The sequence below is a fragment of the Copidosoma floridanum genome, unplaced genomic scaffold (assembly GCF_036245765.1).
Source record: "Copidosoma floridanum isolate Cflo_tuat_1 unplaced genomic scaffold, Cflo_Japanese_pri ptg000020l, whole genome shotgun sequence".
NCBI classification, from domain to species: Eukaryota; Metazoa; Arthropoda; class Insecta; order Hymenoptera; family Encyrtidae; genus Copidosoma; species Copidosoma floridanum.
In genome coordinates this window covers 37403169-37422615 of record NW_028321897.1, presented here as the reverse complement: position 1 = coordinate 37422615, position 19447 = coordinate 37403169, and the positions used below count along the sequence as shown (strand labels likewise).

The 19447-nt window shown below is 34.9% G+C and overlaps 1 protein-coding gene across 2 annotated transcripts in view; it reads left to right on the top strand.

The window, feature by feature from the left end:
• Nucleotides 1-19447, top strand: part of dnc (phosphodiesterase dunce) — a 1903237-nt gene that overhangs the window by 1678670 nt on the left and 205120 nt on the right. For both annotated transcript variants that reach the window (XM_089593782.1, XM_089593781.1), the window contains exons 11-12: nucleotides 5605-5704; nucleotides 5802-6079. In XM_089593782.1, coding sequence (XP_089449908.1) covers nucleotides 5605-5704; nucleotides 5802-6079 — 378 coding nt within the window. The remainder of the gene's footprint in view (nucleotides 1-5604; nucleotides 5705-5801; nucleotides 6080-19447) is intronic.

Below are 19447 nucleotides of genomic sequence, written 5' to 3'. Positions count from 1 at the left end.
ACAACACGTGTCAGAGCGCACTTACCACACTGAAGAAGCCCCGCAACAGGAAAAACCAATGCCACAACAGCAACTGCACTGATCCAGGCAAGCGCATGCCAGAGAAAGCAGGCACAAGAATCAGACAGTTGCCACTCAGTACCCATACCAGCCCACCCACACAGGTCCCCACTCACCGAACAGAATCACTGAAGCAGCAGAGCTAATCTAGGCCCCAATCACGGCTCCCTTTCAGTGTAAGGCGATTGACTGAACTTGGTTAGACATCCCGCCTCCCATCTTGCAGTCAGCAGGAGCCAAAGATAGATAAGGTAACTTCAGCACACATCTAAGGTATCACCTTGCTGCTCAGAATCTTCGTTTGGCCTTTCATGGATCACACTGCACGTCAACACGGTGAGCCTTCTGCCATCGGCTAGGGATCATTTTTTAAGAGTTCCTAGAAGTAGTAAACTGGGTGGCAGGGTGAAAATGTAATGTTAGTGTACGATTCTCCTGTGTCATGTCAAACCTAGTCCACAAGTCAGGGCAAGATGACCACCAACTTACAAACCTAACCGTACTAGGTAGTAATAGCTGGTATGCACTAAAGTTGCGCTCCATATAGTCCTTTAGTGGTGAGATTTCCTAATGAAGAGGATCGGCACATCTTTTTTATTTACGGACGTCTCACATTATCAGTGGTAGAAATACCCAGGCATTCCCAGTTGCCGCATTGAGTCTTATCTTCTACTCCTACCTGAGCACTGGGTTTGGGGTGGCAGTCATCCCCCGCAAGCGGTCCTAAACGTCCGTGACGCAGATAAGTGGGTCAGTGAAAATGTATGTAAAGTGTTCACAGGATTATGTTAAGAGATAAGGGAATTCAGAGAAGTGTAAAGATGGTAGTAGTGGTAGTACCAGTAGCAGTGGTAGTATAAGTGGTAGTAGTAGTAGCAGTGGTAGTAGTAGTGATAGTATTAGTAGTAGTTAAAACTGTTTAGTTACTGTATAACTGCAGATGTAGCTGCACCGTGTCATTAACAGCTACCAAGTAATAACACAATCACACACACACACACACACACACACACACACGTACACACACATACCCATATGGTTTCTTTACGGCTACGAATACATTAAGAAATATAAATATATCTTAATAAAAAGGTACTTTTTAAAAATAAATGACCATGATTATTACGAGGACTAAATTATACTCATCCGCTGCAGAAATTTCTAATGCTATAACATTTTAAAAACACGTGACGTCTGCATAATGAATATACATGTATATTTTCTGTCATCCCCGACAGTCAAGTTTGTTGTTTACGTCCACTTAGTAAGACGTAAAGCAACAAACGTACGGCCGTGAGATTTCTGAACGTTGGCTGAGTGAAGTGCTTCTACAAGGTCCGTACTGTCAAATGCACAACTTACATATATATATTGGATCCATAACGAATATCTACATCCATAAATATATATGGTGGCTAAGTGTTGTTTTTTTTTCTTGACGGCCAGACGCATGTGTGCATCATCTTTCCAGTGCGGCTTCTGTTCACATTTATGGCATTGCCTGGTTTTTAAGCCTCTCTTACTTAACGTTTTCCGTAGAATCTTTTTCTTGTCTCTTGGGCACGTATGCCTAAAATAACCAGTACGTGCTTTCACAAATGTTATTTTAAGCTTAGAATTACAAACAAATACAGGTAAGTAAATTTTCATGGCTATCTGAAAATCTTGTATTACCTCAAAAAGAGTAAGAAGTTTGAATAATGGTTTTTTATATCATTGCATCATCAACACAACTTCTCTTACATAATTGAAATGTTGCCAGTCGATTCAAGTGACTCTGAGTTTCAAAAGGACAGTTGTGAGAAACTTAAAAAAAGAAGCAAAGTGAATTATTAGAGGGCTGCTACCTCTCCAGTCATATGAAAACGCATTAGTTAAATACATGGATTGGAAAATTAAGAATAAAGCATCGTTTGATGAAAAATCTTTTTTAAGTGTACTTAAAAGAACTTAAAAAAAAGTTAAGCCACCTAGTCTGTGAATTCATTGGGCAAGACTAAAACTATGCTTAAAAATTAACCCGTGGGCTATCAACTAAAAAATCTCTTATTTAAACTTGGCCGCAGATCACAGAGTCTCTTAACGTTGCTGAAGACTGTATTTACTTGTTTATGAAGGTAATGAATATGACTGATATTATTGTCATCATTTTATGCACACAATTTGATGGAATACTCATATATGTTGGCTTCTGCAAGTAGTTTTGATTATTTGATTGTTTGAAGCCATGTATTGTACGAAAACGACTTAATTTAGGACGAGTGATGTAAATGATACAAACAATTTATACATTGTTACAGTTGGTGATACAAAAACCTACTATTCGAATAATTTGGTCATCCGTTTGCCTTACTTTGCCACAATAAAGAAATATGTGGCTTTGAAAATCGAAAATACACTCAGTAACAGATTTTTGCTTTAGTAAAGTAATGGGAAATGTACCCGTTAAGTAATAGGGAAACACAAAATAGCTGATGCTCCGAAAACTATCGCTCTCTATCTAAACTTGGAAAACCCAAATGGATACACTGGTCACTGTTGTAGACACTGTGGAACTACTGCTCTTTAAAATTTAAAAGCGAACCAACCCAAGATAAAAGAGCTTGGGGGTTTGCGACCAGATACTGTGGCTCAAGGCTACTTTTAATTTTCTAGAAACAATAGAAAATAAGTTTTTAAGAAATCTCTCGCACCAGTTGTTTAAGTATCGAAACTAGTTCAACAAAGTCTAATAAAGTTAATCATATATTAGGAAAACAAAATGAAGACAATTAAGAATAAGTTAAAATGTGTCAGCCATTCATTAGTATTTTAAAGGAAGAAGGCAGCATTGATAGTGAACCAGCAGGAAAAAGAAGCAAAAACCAAGAATAAAAGATTTTAAGATGTACCTTCTGTACATTTTTTAAATTGCCAATATTGTATAATTCATAATATAAATATCAACCATAATTATTTGAATTTGAATTTCAATGTTTGGAGCCATAAAGATCTTTGATTGTTACGATTAAAACAAGTTATCTTTCAATCAATTATATTTTTTGAATTAATTTCTTCATCTAGCGTTTCATCGCAGTTTGTTGAATGGTTGCCAGTTGTGTGAGTCATGTCAGGATGAGAATAAAGGGTCGTCAGGGGCATAATATATCTTTCTGTGACTGTCCAGACAAATGTAGTAAAGAAGCGCCCTGTGTTTACCCAGAGGCTTTCACAGACGGTGGCTCTGAAGCGCTCGTCAAATTTATCCATTCGTCTTTCTTTTCACTTAAAGTTGCTATGGTAACACATTGCTTTGTAACGGCAAGCTTGTTTAACCACTTAAATGCTGTAAAATGGTGAGCTTAAGCAGTAAAAAAGAAAAAAAGAATTCTGTGAAAAGCTTTGCAAGCTCTCATGTTTTAAATCGTTATATTGTTCAGCAGTTTGTAATTTCGCATGAATACATATGTGTCTATATACATGTGATTCTCCTTCTCAATTATTTCTTTCTGTAAAGAACGTTGAAATAAACAAAAAATTTTTTATGTGTGATCCAAGTTCTGCGAGTTAAATGATTTTGTACAAGATTTTTATCATTCATTTTAGTATGGACTTCGATTGCCTTAAGATATACCTTTTTAAGAATGTAATCAATCAGAAAATGCCAAAAACAGACACTTACATCAAAATTCTGATCAGAAAAAAAAGGGAACTTGCTTCAATTGTGTAGAATAAACAAGATTATATCAAGTAACTTGCTCCAGTTGTATAGTAAAGAATAAATTAAATTTGGTGATTTCACAGGGGTCAGAAATAAATTAACTTCCATCAGATCAGATAATGTTAATAATTAAAAAAAGGGAGTCAGCAGAGATCTTTGCAACTCATTTTGACCACCGATATTTACTTATCTTACGACACAAAGACTTGCAAGAGAATTTATTATATTTTAGGAGTATTGATATTATTTTTAGTGTAATTTTGATATCATTAATACATAATAAAAAGTAGTTTTGTAACAACAAAGTTCTAAGCTTTAAAAATATTTGCATTATGATATCATTAATGTACGTGTAAAATCACTTATTTAATTTTTAAAAAAGTAATGCTTATAGTTTTGTTCAATCTGATCATTTAAAATACTTTTAATATTAGTCCCAAGAAGTTGTATTAGTAGTAACAATGAGAATTAAAATTTTTAACACGCATAAATTGTTAGTTATAATAAAAAAAATTAGAATTATATAAAATAAAAGCATACTGATTGCAATTTATGCGCATTATGACATCATCAACACAGCAAAAATAAAAGACAGGTATAATGTTATACTGCATTTTGTATGTACAAGTAACAAAACCTTAAGAACCTTATGATGCAGTATTGGATTCTAGGACCTTCCTTAAGTAAATTTTCCTGAAAACCTTATTTAAATTGAGAAGTCCGTAACTATTAATTTATTGATAGTTTGAGTCAAAAAAAAGCTTTATGTAAGGTGGTTTGGCAGTAAGCCCAAATGTCTCACAAACTAGATAAAATTGTAAGAAGTTTCTATGGTAGGTACAATGTAACTGCACTAAAAATTTCAGACTTATCGTGGATAACTTTGCGAAATTGATGTGTAAGAATTATGCTTACAGGCCAGTCAAGCATAAGAACGTTATAAATTTTAAGTGTAACCATATTAATAGAACTGCAATAACTCTTATGACAGTTAAATAAAAAATAACAGATTTGTACTTAGCTTAGATCACGAGCTTTTTCCTCATTCTTAAGAAGTTAGGGGTTAGCGTGGATATTACTAAGGCGCTTAATATAGATGTTATCTGCTTAATTATTTGTTCCATACTCAGCTTAGCAGGGAAAAGAATTCTCACCCATATAGTTATGACACATAAAATACGATGAATTTCTTGCGCATACGCACAACAAGAGAACAAGGCCTTAATGTAGTGTATGTATACGAGTCTATCAATTTGCTACTATTGTGAACAAACCTAGAGGCGAACCACTGTAAATGTATAAAAAATCTTAACTTAGAATTGTTTCTGAACTAGTACTTTGACATTAACTTTTCTGTAAGAAATTGGATAAGAAACTTAATTTTGAAAATTATTTTTACCAAATTTTTTAAAACTGATAAATGATGCAAAATTTTTGATCATCTCAGGTGCTCAAAATTCAAGGTTAAGTACATCATCAGCCCTACTTTTAAGTCCATGAGCGCTATCAAAACCAAACTCCTACAGACGCTCACAACTGGTTAAACCATTTTTCTTTTTTTGTGGTTCTATGTATATAAGTACCTCAATTATCTGTGAAAGTAGAATAATAATTCCTAACTTCTTTATCAAAATCACAAACTAAAAAAAAAAACAGTAATAACCTTAATTTTTTTAAGACAAGAAACAGTAATATTTGTCTTTACAGCTTGTCAGATTTATCATTTAACATTTCTTTAGATTACCAAAGTACAATAACTCAACAACTGATGAATTTTTTTTAAATTTTTAATTTTATCAATACACTATTGTTAAATAAATACTTTTTTCATAATTATTTTACAGTCTGTGTTCACACCCTTAGAGATAACAGCGGCCCTTTTTGCTGCTAGTATTCATGATGTTGATCATCCTGGTCTGACAAATCAATTTCTCATTAATTCAAGTAAGATTCAATGCAGACTTATGTATTTAAGTATACTACATTGAATTACAATTAAAAAACTGATGTATTATTAAAATGACCATTTACAATTAAACAGGTTCAGAACTAGCTTTGATGTATAACGATGAATCTGTATTAGAAAATCATCATCTGGCAGTGGCATTTAAACTTTTGCAAAATGAAGGCTGTGACATCTTCGTCAACTGCACAAAAAAACAGCGCCAAACATTACGAAAAATGGTTATTGACATGGTGCTGTCCACTGATATGTCGAAGCACATGTCACTTCTTGCCGATCTCAAGACTATGGTCGAGACCAAAAAAGTCGCTGGATCTGGTGTGTTGTTACTTGACAACTATACAGACAGAATTCAGGTATTAAGAATTAAAAAATACTTACATACTTGAAATACATATATACTAATTGAGTTATAAAAATATCTATTGCTTGTAACTTAAACATTTCATTGTTTTTAATTCCGACTGTTTTTTGATCGAAGTACATGACGTACAATAAATTAAGTATATTCATAATGCATCTTGTTTTTATTAATCTTTGTTCACTCTGTTAATTGCAATCATTATTATTTGTTATCAAAGTATGAAGGCATTTCATATTGGCAGAGGTCAGAAGATTAATCATGGGTACCTTTCATCAGATGTAACGTGTACGGGATGTATAAGTAAATCACTTACTGAAATATCTACTCAAAACTATTTAAAAATATTAGTGTAAGTATACTTTCTTCTATAGTTGAAAAGGTTAAGCTTCTCTTACCTTAATTTAGTAGCTTAATTATAAGATAAAACTGCACGTTGGTTTGTAGATGATAGCTGCAAAATATTTATTAAAAAAGATAACGATTTTCTAGAGGATAACTTTTAATTTACAAAACTATAAGAACTGCAACACTACTGACATAAAACTTCTTTAGGTGTGCCCTATACATACAGGGGGTTAACTCATGAAATGAGTAAACGAGCAACGGCAAATATGTATTGTATTCGCTTCATGCAGCAATTTGAAACCATGCCACTGCAGGAGAAAATGTGTCGATGATAACTAACAAAAATACACAGAATCTTATGGGCAATGATCTGTTACAAGCGTTTATTTCAACAGTTAAGTATATCTAACAACTGACGTAATTTTTTTGGGTGTTGAGAATACTTTCAAGTTGAAAAATACCTATTTCATAGTACTATGATGAAAAAAATTTTATTTCTCCTTTTATAGTTGTATTTTGTTAATAAGTATTGCAATTTCTGTAAAAAATCAGTTAATGAAGTAGAGTACTTAAAATAAGCACATAAAAAAACAATATTTATTATGCTTACTCATACGTTATTTCTATTTTTTACTAGAAATTTACTTTCTTTCGTTAAATTAAAAAAAAGTACTATTTGCTATTAACATGCTACTTGGGACTGAAAAAACTTGTTTCACTTGTTAAATATTTATTATTGTTGAAATAAACACTTGTAATCTATCGTTGTTTATCTGATGCTGTATATTTTTGTGAGTTAGCATTGACATCGTTTTCCCTGCATGTGGCGTTGTTTCAAATTGCTGCACGAAGAGAATGCAAAGAGTAAAAACAAACATATAATATACAAGCCTAACTATGCACTACTGTCTGTTTTTAGTGTATAATCTAAGGTCTATAAGCTTTTCGAGCTACTAAATAATCTTATCAGAATTTAAATATACTTAACAGTATATTCATGAAAAAAATTATGGCTACCGTAGCACAGTAGTTTAGGCTTCGGATCTTGTGTGCTCGACGTATAAGAACACACACATACACACTCACACACCTAAACCTGTAAGTACCTTTTGTATTTTATTTTATAGTCCTTTTTTGAATATACTCTCTTTTTATAAAATATCGCTCACGAGTATTTATTTGTTGTGTGCCCGATTCCCCCCTTGTGTCGTGTAAAAGTCGTTGTAAGAAGCGACGACACCTGTAGCTGCGATACTTGGCCCCTGCGGTGTCCCCACGGACGAGACCCACGCATAGATGTATTACAGGGAGTGCCGCCGCTGGTATCTGAGCAACACAGGCTCGGTCAAGGAAGAGGTCTTCGCCTCGCTAGATGCGCATCGTACGCACCCCGTAATAATACATAGTGACACAGGATAGCAAAACCTATTGGGCACAGTTCTCTGAAATGGCTGTAAAATATAAAAAAAAGAAGTTTTGGCTGGCTGCATGTACACATTACTAAAAAATATTTTAGGGTGCTCACCCACAGCTTAGGCTAATTGCATCTGAAAAAAAGGTTAAGCTGCTTACCAAACTTAAGAAGTGTAATATAAAAATGTACCTACAAACTTTCCAATACATCCGACGTTTTACTCACCCATTACTATACCATTTCCTTAAAAGTCATTTATATTTATAGTCAAAACAATGGTTATAATGGTAATAAGAGAAATAAAAATTATGATTTTGATAACAATAATAATGATTATCATTGTAATAACATTTACAACAATTACTACGATTGAATAATAATAATTACAATAATAATAATAATAATAATAATAATAATGAGAATAATAATAACAATACTTATAATAACAATAATGATTGAAAAAGTTATTATTGAATTATTAAAAAAATTATCTAATTTTATATTTTATCCAATTAATAAAACGTTGACTTACATAGACAAAAGTATAAATTTACTCAGGCTCACTATTTACTTATTTTTTGTAATTCAGCCTAAGAGTTTGTAGATGATAGCACTGATTTGCATACAGCGTACGTAAAGTGCAGAAAAGTCATATTTAAAATAGCACTTATCTTATTCCCCCCTCCCTGATTAAAAATTGTGAACTTTTAGTTTTCTGCAGACCTAAAAGGAAGTACACACTTTTTAAGTTGAGGTAGTGATACACCTAAGTCTTGAAGTGTAATGGGCTTGAGCTGTGGATGTGCTGCTAACTGCGATAACAGACATGCTTGCCACCTTTAACGGAATAGCAGACCAGTCAATGTAGTAGAAGAAATTCGCACTGTAGCTTAGGCGTGTGAGGTTCCAAGTTTTCATTTTTAAGCGTAGTATTGAGACTTTGTACATGTAAGGAACTGTCAAAGTTGAAGATAATTATAGGTTTCTATTATCATATTTATTTCTATGATACAAGGACGTAAAAGTATAAAGTAAGATATTTAAATGGTTCTTATTTTTCAATTATGATAGCGCTCACGCCAGCTGCAGGCGAGCTCGGGACGACAGAGGGATCACTTTACCTCATAATAAAATTAAAGTATTATTGCGGATTTGTTTGTCATTAAAGTACTGTCAAGATTCCATTAGCTGTAGTCACAAAGTCTGCCTCAAGCATAAGGCACGCAAAAGTACACGTTGTGACGGTGAGATACCGTCGAGCCATCATCGGTAGGCTAGGACCGATAGGGAAAGAAGGAAGAGGGAAAAACGTAGAGGACAGTTAGGAAAAGAGGAAAAAGGAAGAAAAAGCCGAAAAGGGATTATATTAGCTTGGGCCAGCGAACGCGCGTGAAGCGAGTTTTTATTGGGGGTTGCGAGAAGCAATTTTTCCGCGAGAAGCGAATTTTGTTTTGGGGGACGTGAGACGCATCCTCTGGAGTGTTCCCGTTCCTGCGATTGTTGTCGTGGCGGCTGTGCTTAAGCTGTCTCCGGTACAGTGCTTGGTGCTGAGTGTCCGGATCCTGCTGGGATAGCAGACGACGCCAAATTCAGGGTCACCGAGGCCGATACCGTCGATCTCGGCCTTTGAACGCGGCCAGTGGGGACGCCTACTGACCTCAGCGTAGCCGCTCCACTGCTCCCATGTAGACTTAGCCTGCGAGAGGCATCGTCGGGGAGAGACCCCGCATCGCTGTAAGTACCTGCCAACAGGCAGTCTATTGTAAAGGGCAGCAGCCCTAGATTAGCCTGCGTAGGTCTGCCCGGTTCGCGTTTTCGCGCCGCGAGCACGTCGAGCAATTGTGCTCGACGTGCGAGAACACACACCTACACCCGCGAGTACGATTTTGTAATTTTTTATACATCTAATAGAATATATTTCTCATTTTAAACTTACTCGCGAGTTCTTCCTTTTGTGTGTGCCCGATCCCCTTTGTGCCGCGTTAAAGTCGTCACGAGAGGCGACGACGTTCAAGGTCGCCGCGATATTTGTCCCCTGCGGTGTCCCGGAGAGCGAGACCCGCGTATAAAGTTTATTGGAGATGTTGCCAAGGGTACCCAGGCAACACAGGTCCGGTCGAGGTTGCCAGTTCTGCCTCGCTACTCCACATCGGTTGCACCCCGTAACAACGTATACTTTCGTTATAAAATTTTTATTATTTAAGTCAATTCGCTCATTTTTTATTCTCTGAAAATGTCTCTTTGTATATATCCTGTGTACGAACAATGTCAGCTCTCTTAAAGTTTACAAATACTAGTTCAAAATATATATTTTCAAATTTCAGATAATTCCCATGAAAAATTGACAATCCAAAGAAAAGCGAAGTTTTTTGTAGCGTCTTCTCATGCAGAAGTCTAGCATGCACATATTAGTATTAAAGTTTTTACGCATTTTTCAAAATAAACAAGTATTTATTTGTAAAAACACAGAAGATAGTAACACTGAGAGATACTCAAAAAATTAAAAATAAACTAGTTGACTGAAATCATAAAAATGTTATAACGTAATTATACGTTTATTGATTGTACTTCATGCTTGAGGCAAACTGCAAGACTAGAGCTGATAAAATTACCACAGTACCTTAATAAAAAATAAGTGTGTTAAGTATACCAATGATATGATTTTAATAGTTAATTTATCTCAGATTGTACTCGTTCAAATATTAGCCTATTTTAATTACAGTGACTGTGACTTACTGTCCCCTGGTTATAGATGATTCATCGTTTTGTTGTCTCTTGTTACTAGTTTGCGGTATAAAGTGCTAAGAAAAAAAAATTTAAATGAAAGAATGTTCTTCGCTGCCACAACTAAAAACTTATTCTTACAGCATTCAAATCATTAACAAAAAATTCTTATTTCTGATAATAAATACTGTTATAGAATAGTATTTATCAGCTTTTATTTTAAGTAGTTAAATTCACATCATTTTTGTCTGTAACTTACTTAGTTGATTTTAATCTTATCATGTTGAACCAAGATAAACGTAATGAATTTAGAAGATTTAACTCAATTTAGCCAAGACCTAGGAGCCGTACAGAAAACGATGGCTGGAAAGATAAGTGTTTGACATAACAAGCCTACAAATATGGCTTAAGTAAGCAAACAGCTTAGAAGGTCTACAGTAACAAGCCCTAAAAGGGCCTTAAATTGTATTCTTAACTACACTAAGGTTAAGCTTTTTTTTTTCAAAAAAATCAGGATGTAATTTTAATACCTTAAGCAAAGACAGGCTGAAGCTAGCTGTGTAAAAGCAAAACAAAATTCTTTTTTATTATGAGAAGGCCAAAAAATTTATGTGTTATATTTAAGTAAGCCAGAACCATGGAGCTCTATGTAAAAGAGACGCAAAGTACTCAAAGCGCCCCACCATAAGAACCAAATTGGATTCTCACACAATTCCACAATTTTCAGTAAGGTAAATAAATACATTATTCCATATTACGACTTTAAATTCTGAATTATGATTATTAAGCAGTAAGACAATTAAGAATACTAATATTATTATAGCTTTATTGCTGTAACATAATATCAATTAGTAAGTATTATGAAATTTTTAATCAATATGTAAACATATTAAAATAATATCTTCTATTTACAACGTTAACTTAATACCATGACTATCCTTTGAAAATCGCTTTATTAGTATTTTTTAACTTTTCAAAATATGAAAAGCATTGTGGTTTTAAATATCGGGTACAGGTACGGCTGCATCAAAACTCTCTTTCAGGTACCTTATTGATTTTTAATGATCCACTTTACTAAAATATAATATTTTTATATTTTTGAAACAATCTTGTGACTACTTGAACAATAATTCTGCAACCTTCTGATGATTTAGCTATGAGTCTTGCTCTAGGAGCTTCTCTTTTAAAAGTAGCTCATATGCCATCATAACTACTTTTACCATCCGCAGTAGTGTTGTAGTACCATTCAGCTTGCAAGGCAAAACCGTAATTACGGCTTACAAGGTTTGCAATCTGCTAACTATTTTTAAAATGTTGTTTGGCATCAGTTATATTGATAATATAAGTTACATTTTTAACAGTATGTTTGATCTCAGGAATTAGTTTTTTTGTGTTGTATATGCAGAAGCCGTATCATGCTTAAGACTATTAAATAAAAACACACAGCTTGTATGAAGTAACTCGTTATTTTTTTTTAAATAAAAAAGCTACAATAAACACAGTGAACTAGTCATTGTCAAAATAAAAAGCTTAAGATGTGTCTTGCATGACATGTGTATTATTTTCTGCAAAAGCAAACATTACAATAACTTCAGTCCTACAAAAATTTTTTTGGGATATAAATTGTGACTGTTTTTTCGTAATAAAGGAATGTAACTTGAGAACTTGTAACTTATAGCAAAGATTCTCAGTGAATTCATGAACATCACAACTAACTGTCTGGAATGTTAATCGATCAGTTGCTGTCCACGTACAATATGGCATCTCGTCAATCTCCACCTAAAAGCCTTAATCAGTATGTCCAATAAACATTTTTTGTTTGGACATTGTTTACAGTTATTAAGGTAATAATCAAATGTGACAAACTTAGAAACCAACGAATTCAAACAGTGCTTATTACCTGTTAGTTGAATATAAAAATTTTAAGTTATGTCTACTATTTTTATTGTATCTGAAATAAGTATTTGCACAATTTTTGTGTATTATGCAAGCACACACGGAGTATGTTCCAGTAGCTCCGTGTAAATTATAGTGCTTTGGTTAAAGTTTGCAAATGTTCTGAAACTATCTTTAACATGCGAATGGTCTTCCTTAAATAATATAAATAATTTTCTGAGGCTTAACATCAAAAGACGTTATTGTACTTTAACACGCTTATTTTTAAGTTTAACGGAAATGACATATTTTATTCCAGGTATTATTCTGCTTATTTAATCGTTATTTTATAACTTGTTAATCATCCTAAGATCAACATGCGATGTACGTTTTTGAACTGAAACTTAAATTTCAGTTAAAAGCCCACCACTTTTTCTTAGTTCTTTAGCTTTTTTAGCATAATATTTTATTGTGTTAAACTCCTTTGCAATTTTTGTACAGCTCCATGACTGTAAAAATCTAGATACCTTCATATACTTTTACCTTCATATAATCATTACCTTTCAGACCTATAAGTTTGGCTCTCAGTCCTTTCATTGAATATTCTTATTCGTTTACATGCAATTTTAAATTTTTATCTAAATTTTCAACTGCATTGGGTTGAATATAAAAGTTAGTAAGCTTTGAAATATTATTACTGCTTGCATCAGCAGGATTGCAAATTTTGTTTTGAGATATATTACTGAGTCATTTAAGTCAACACCCTACTTGGCAATCAATCATTGCATATAAGAGAATCACATGATAGAAGTAGCTTTTTTTAAAATAAAGCTGCTAAAATTTTTCTCAAGTTGGATCCCTTATGGTTTAGCATACTTTCGTCTGCGTATGGATTTATACATCTATCGCAATGCAATCTATCGGTCACGTTGAATATTTAAAATTTATGCTTTTTAAAGGTAAAGTTACGTAGTTGTCAAATAATGAAATGCATAAGATACTCACTATTAAAGCTAGTTGGAAAAACAAGTGATGTTTAAATAATACACTATCTGATATATTTTACAAAAAGTTGTAATGATTTTATCTAATTAACTTTAAAAACTCATTTCGCACATTTTAATACTTCATATCACGTTGAAACACTCTATAACAGATATTTACATAGCAAATTGGTATTTTTTTTTCTTTATTTTTCTTCAAAATTTTGTTGGACATTAATTTAAAAACACAATTAAAATGAACAATTTCATTGCTTGTGCAAACAAAAAAAAAGCAATAGAACTTTAAAACTTTACTTCTTCTATAAATAGTTTTAAAAAAACTTATTAAACTCGTTCGTTTATCTGATAAAATGGTGGTGATAAGAATCAAATAAATACTAAGTTTGTACTAGCGAGAGAATACATCTTTATACTTGATTCTGTTAGCGTGATTTGAGACACATACTTGATTGAAAAAAGATTTTTCTCTTTTATTAAACTTATAATACGATTGTAGAACAAGTCAGTATCAAAATTGGCATTAAACCAATATTTCACGTCATCGATAAATATTCCATCGAAAACATTTTTGAGTCAAAAAAAAGTCGTTTTCACCTTGTTACCGCGTGTTACGAGGGCAAGCACTAGGCCCGAGATACTCTTTGTACTTAATCTTGCTAAATGCGCAGACGAGATGAAACCTAGTCTCCCTAATAGGGCACCCTCATCCTTAAATCTAAACAACAAAACACCTGAGATCAGGAAAAGTATAGAAAGGGTAATAGGACTAAAAAATTATCCTTCATACATATTTTATACCTTTTCATTCTGTCGTTTGCAAATACAAAAAAGCACAACATACTTAAACTTTTAACCTTTCTAAGAGTATTGTATCTTAATAGTATAGAAAATAGTAGTTTTCCTACGAGTTTGAAAAGTCTTTGTTTGCGAACCGAGAGGTTTGCGGCCCGAGCCGAAGGCGAGGTCTGTAACGAGGTTCGTGAAAGAGACTTTCCGAACGAGTATCGGAAAACTGCTTTTTTGACCATGGAAAGACGAGCCTCCCAAAACCACCCGAGGGCAGAAAATATTTTTTCGTCTTAAAAATTAACCGTTAAAAAAACTGCGTGGCAGTAAATACAAGTAACTAGTCAAAGAAGCCTTTACACATTAAAAACGAAAATTTAAAACATTTTGGTATTGCACACGATTTGCAAAAGTACGTGTCCTCCTTTAGCAAACAAATAGGCCAAACAGCGTTTTGAGATCTTTTAAGGTTCGTTAAGCGTATGAAGTTTGATTTTTTACAAAATGACTTAATTTATAATAATTAAAATGCTTAATATCATTAAACTAGTTATGAACTTTGCAACATGGAGTAAGAATATTTGATATATCTAAAAAAATTACTCCATAAAATTAACGTAACCACAATGGATCAAAAAAGTTTTAGTTTTAACAGTGACATTTTCATTGAGTGTGTAATATTGATCATTCATCAATATACTAAATCATACGCATTTTTTTGCTCTTTCAAAAATTTTTTTTTTTTACTTCATTACAGCGAAAAAAACAGTCCCTAAAATTATTCAACTAAGTTATCGAAATAAGAGGTGTGTAAAGAGCTAGCTCTGATTATTATTTCTTCAATATTTATTACGTTAATGCCATATCTGTTTAAAAAATGTCTTTTAATTGCTTAAATGTAAAACTTTTTACTATTTTCAAATTAAAATAAAATCCTGACATTGCAGAATATTAAAAAAAAAAAAATTAGCTCGACGATATAAGTAACATGCAAATATCTGATTCAAAATTAATATTTTTATCTAAAACAAGAGTTTCACTGGTAATACATTTTTTTTTGGTAACAAGTATGTTGTGGCGTTAAAAAGTATCTCCAATTTATTTATTGTCATTAAATGTGAATGCATAGTTTTTGTTTTCCTAGATTGTCAAAAAATCAAGCTAAAAACCTTAAAATCACGATTTTTACCTTTTTTTTGGTGTTGGAAAAAAATGATTACCTTGTATGGTGTTTTGGAAGTAGTATATTAGTTAAGGGACCTCAAATGCATATTCTTAAAATTATTTTATATCAAGTAACCCATTTTTATACCTTATAATTGCATTAACAAGTTTTTTGCACAACGCTACGTCACATAACCTATATCTGTGTGGGATGTGATGTGTATGTAGCCTATGAATCGGCTTGAGGTGGCAGTCCCATGGCTGCCGTGTCCAGGAGTTAAGGAAGGAGGTGAAGTAATTAAACGCTTGTTAACATTAAAAAGAAAAGGTTTAATATTCAATAGTAAGAAAGGGCTTCCCAAAGAAGCTACAAAATGTGTGCTCGCAGAGACGGTCTCTGCTCGCGCAATGGCCTGCACGGCGAGCAGAGACGCTGGAGAAAGAGAAGCGAAGGAAGGCTAAAGAGCCTACTCTTTAACCGACGGTTGCGCAGCATGGTCGGGTTCCCACACTACTCCCCCCTTAGACAGAACAAGTAAAAAGAAAGTGGAAAGCTGTGGCCATCACAAACTGATATAAGTTACATGAATAATAAAAAAAAAATGTTTGAACGCAGCTTGACAAAAACATTACTGTTTAAATCGCAGTACAACACAAATTGGATTATTTTTACTTAGTTACAATTAACGTTGGAAACAATTTGTTTTAACGAAACAGAGTCTTGACACATAAGAAAAAATAATAATAATAATTTACAGAGTGTGTGTAACTACGCTATGGCCGCGCAGGTGTAGGCCATTGTAAAGTTGTAAGACTCAAATGATAAATATAATTACAAAATGTGTTTAGACACTATTTAAAGTCTATGTAGATTTGACTAATGATAAATTAGACGTAAAACATAAACGTTGCTAGCGCAAGTTAAGAAGGTATTTAAAAGAAATTTTACAGACTGTTTTCACAATTAACATTGACTTGACAATAACACAGATATTAAAAACTACAAATTCGCAGTCTCTGAGTTACAAATCGGCCAACGCAAGGCACTTTGGTATGATTAAACATTAAATGTAACGCATTTTACAGTAATAGTATAACTGGGTAAATATAAAATGACAGTTAGCGTTAAATAAGCTGAGACTATATTAATTAATTTTCCTTAATATTAGCAACCAGGTAACGAAGAAACTAAAAAACAAAGTTACTTAGAACTATTAATGGATGTGCTGAAATGAACTTTTTTGTTGCATTGTTTATTGCATGGATAGGTTTTAAGTACAGTAGTGGTCCTTGGAGGCAGAATGCAGGGTGTGGTAAGATCCACAGTGGGTGCCTCAAGGTCCTCCGGAGCAAAGTAAGCTGGTTTGAGTTGTTCTGTTGAGACAACTTTGTGTGTACCGTTTATATCTATTTTATAGTCGAGGTCGAAAATTCGCTCGATGACTTTGTAAGGGCCCAAGTAAGGACGTTCAAATGATTTGGCAGCTAGGTTACGACGAAATGGTGTTCAACGGGCACTGGTTTGAGTGTTCTCATGTGTTCCCTGTAGTCCTCAATAAAAATTTGAGGATTTGCGAAAAAATTGTCAGGGATGAAGAATTCACCAAGCAGGCATAAGGTTGTACCGTATAAGAACTCGGCAGGGCAGGCTTCCGTGTCAGTCCGTACTGCGGTGCGGAGGCCAAGCAAAACTGTGGGGAGAAGTTTAACCCAATTAGCATCATTGTGACACATGAGTGCGGCCTTGAAACTGCGATGCCAGCGTTCTATGAGCCCGTTGGCAGCTGGATGGTAGGCAACATTTCTTTTGCGCTGGCAGCCTATGAAGGAAAGGTAGGCGTTAAATTTGGTGGATTCAAATTAAGATCCCTGATCTGTGGTCACAAATCATTGGGCACCGAAGCGAGCGACCCAAGTCTCTTGGAAGGCACGAAGGACCATGGAGGCTTGAATGTCCTTGAGAGGGATAGCCTCCACCCTACGAGAGAAACGGTCTATGATGGTTAAAAGGTACGAGAAACCCTCACAGGTCTTAAGAGGACCAATGATGTCCATGTAAACATGACAAAATCTGTCGTCTGGAGCTATAAATTGACTGGATTAGTTCTTAACATGACGAGAGACCTTAGATTGTTGGTAATCGAGACAGCCATGACACCAAGATTTTGTATTTCGGTGCATGTTGGGCCAAACGTATCTTTGACAAATCAGTTGATCTGTAATTTTAGCGCCAGGGTTAGAAGAACTATAAAAAAGATCAAAAATTTGTTTACGTAAAGCTTTTGGAACGTAGGGACGAAGAATTTTGCCCGTGAGGTCGCAAAAGAGACGAAGATACTCGTGACCTAGTTTGATGCTTTTAAGTTTTGATGAGCAGTCTGAAAACTCGAGGAGTGACTTTAACTTGACGTCGTGCTGCTGATGCTGAACAAGTTCGGGCATCTCGATATCAGTAGGTAGGCGAATCATGTCGACGCGAGAGAGAGCGTCTGCTGCGACATTATCTGTGCCGGGTAAATGTTCGATCTCTGTGGAATATGAAGAGATGAAGCACAGCTGTCGACACTGACGAGGAGAGGCTTTGTCAGCCTTTTGCGAGAAAGCATAAATCAGGGGTTTATGGTCAGTGACGATTTTAAAGCACCTACCCTCAAGAAAATATTTAAAGTACTTTATAGACGTGTAAATGGCAGTGAGTTCCTTGTCATAAGCGCTATATTTGCACTGAGCTGGAGAGAATTTTCGCGAGAAGAACGCTAAAGGGTGCCAAGTTCTATAAGTCAACTGCTCGAGGGCTGCACCCATGGCAAAGTCTGAGGCATCGGTTACAAGACGCGTAGGAGCAGTGGAAGAGGGATGCACGAGATGACAAGCATTAGGAAGACTATTTATAGTGTCCTCAAAAGCCTTGATGGATTCTTCCGCCCAATCTATTAGCTGGCGATCGTATTTTTTAAAGTCGTGCGTGAATGCATAGAGAGGAGCCTGAACAGATGCAGCATTAAAAAGGCTGTGGCGATAAAAATTTACAAGGCCCAAAAACCTTTGGAGCTCGAGGACCGTCTTGGGTCTGGGGAAATCAGCAATTGCCTGAATTTCCTTTTTGCACGGCCTTGAGCCATCCTGATCGATGAGGTGGACAAGAAAAACGATTTCCGATTTGTGAAATTCGCATTTGGCTAGATTGAGGCGGAGGCCGAATTTTTTGAGACGTTCAAAAACCATCTTGAGATGAGAATCGTGTTCCTCGGGAGAGGAAGAGAAAACTAAAATGTCATCAAGATCAACAAAAATAAGGTTCAGATCACTGAAATCCTGATTAATGTATCTTTGAAAGGACTCCAATGCGTTGTGGAGGCCAAAAGGCATGAAAACATACTTAAACAAACCAAACGGGGTCGTGACTGCAGTCTCAATAATGTCCGTAGGCGCGATAGGGATCTGGTGATAGGCTCTGTAAAGGTCAAGTTTTGAAAAAACTTTTTTACTCTCTAAGAGAACAGAATATTCGTGAAGGACGGGTATGGGGAACTTATCGGGAACCGTGCGAGAGTTTGGATGGCGATAGTTCCCGCAGATTCTCCAAGAGCCATCCTTCTTACGCACCATGTGAATTGGGCTGGCCCAGGGGCTCTTGGAGTAGCGGCAAGTACCATTTCTGACAAGCTGCTCGAATTCCTCTTCGGCTATTTGGTATTTTTTGGGATCGAGACGACACATGCGTTCGGTGACGGGTGGACCGTGAGTTTCTATATGATGAAAAACGTCTTTAGCCGTTATAAACTAAGCCGGTTTTTCACCTGTGACTTTAGGGAAGTCAGCAAGAATTTGAGAAATTTGAAAGCTAGAGGAAAAGAGACCGACTATGGACGAGTTGGCCTCTCTGAGACAGCCAGTGGAATAGAAGTTCGAGTGAGGGTCAATGAGCCTGTGGCGCGAAACGTCAACGGTAAGACCATAAAAGTGCAGGAAGTCTGCCCCCAAAATAGGGCTAGGAACGTTGGCATGGTGGAATTTTCAGGGGAAACGGCGTTTCAAGTTCAGATTA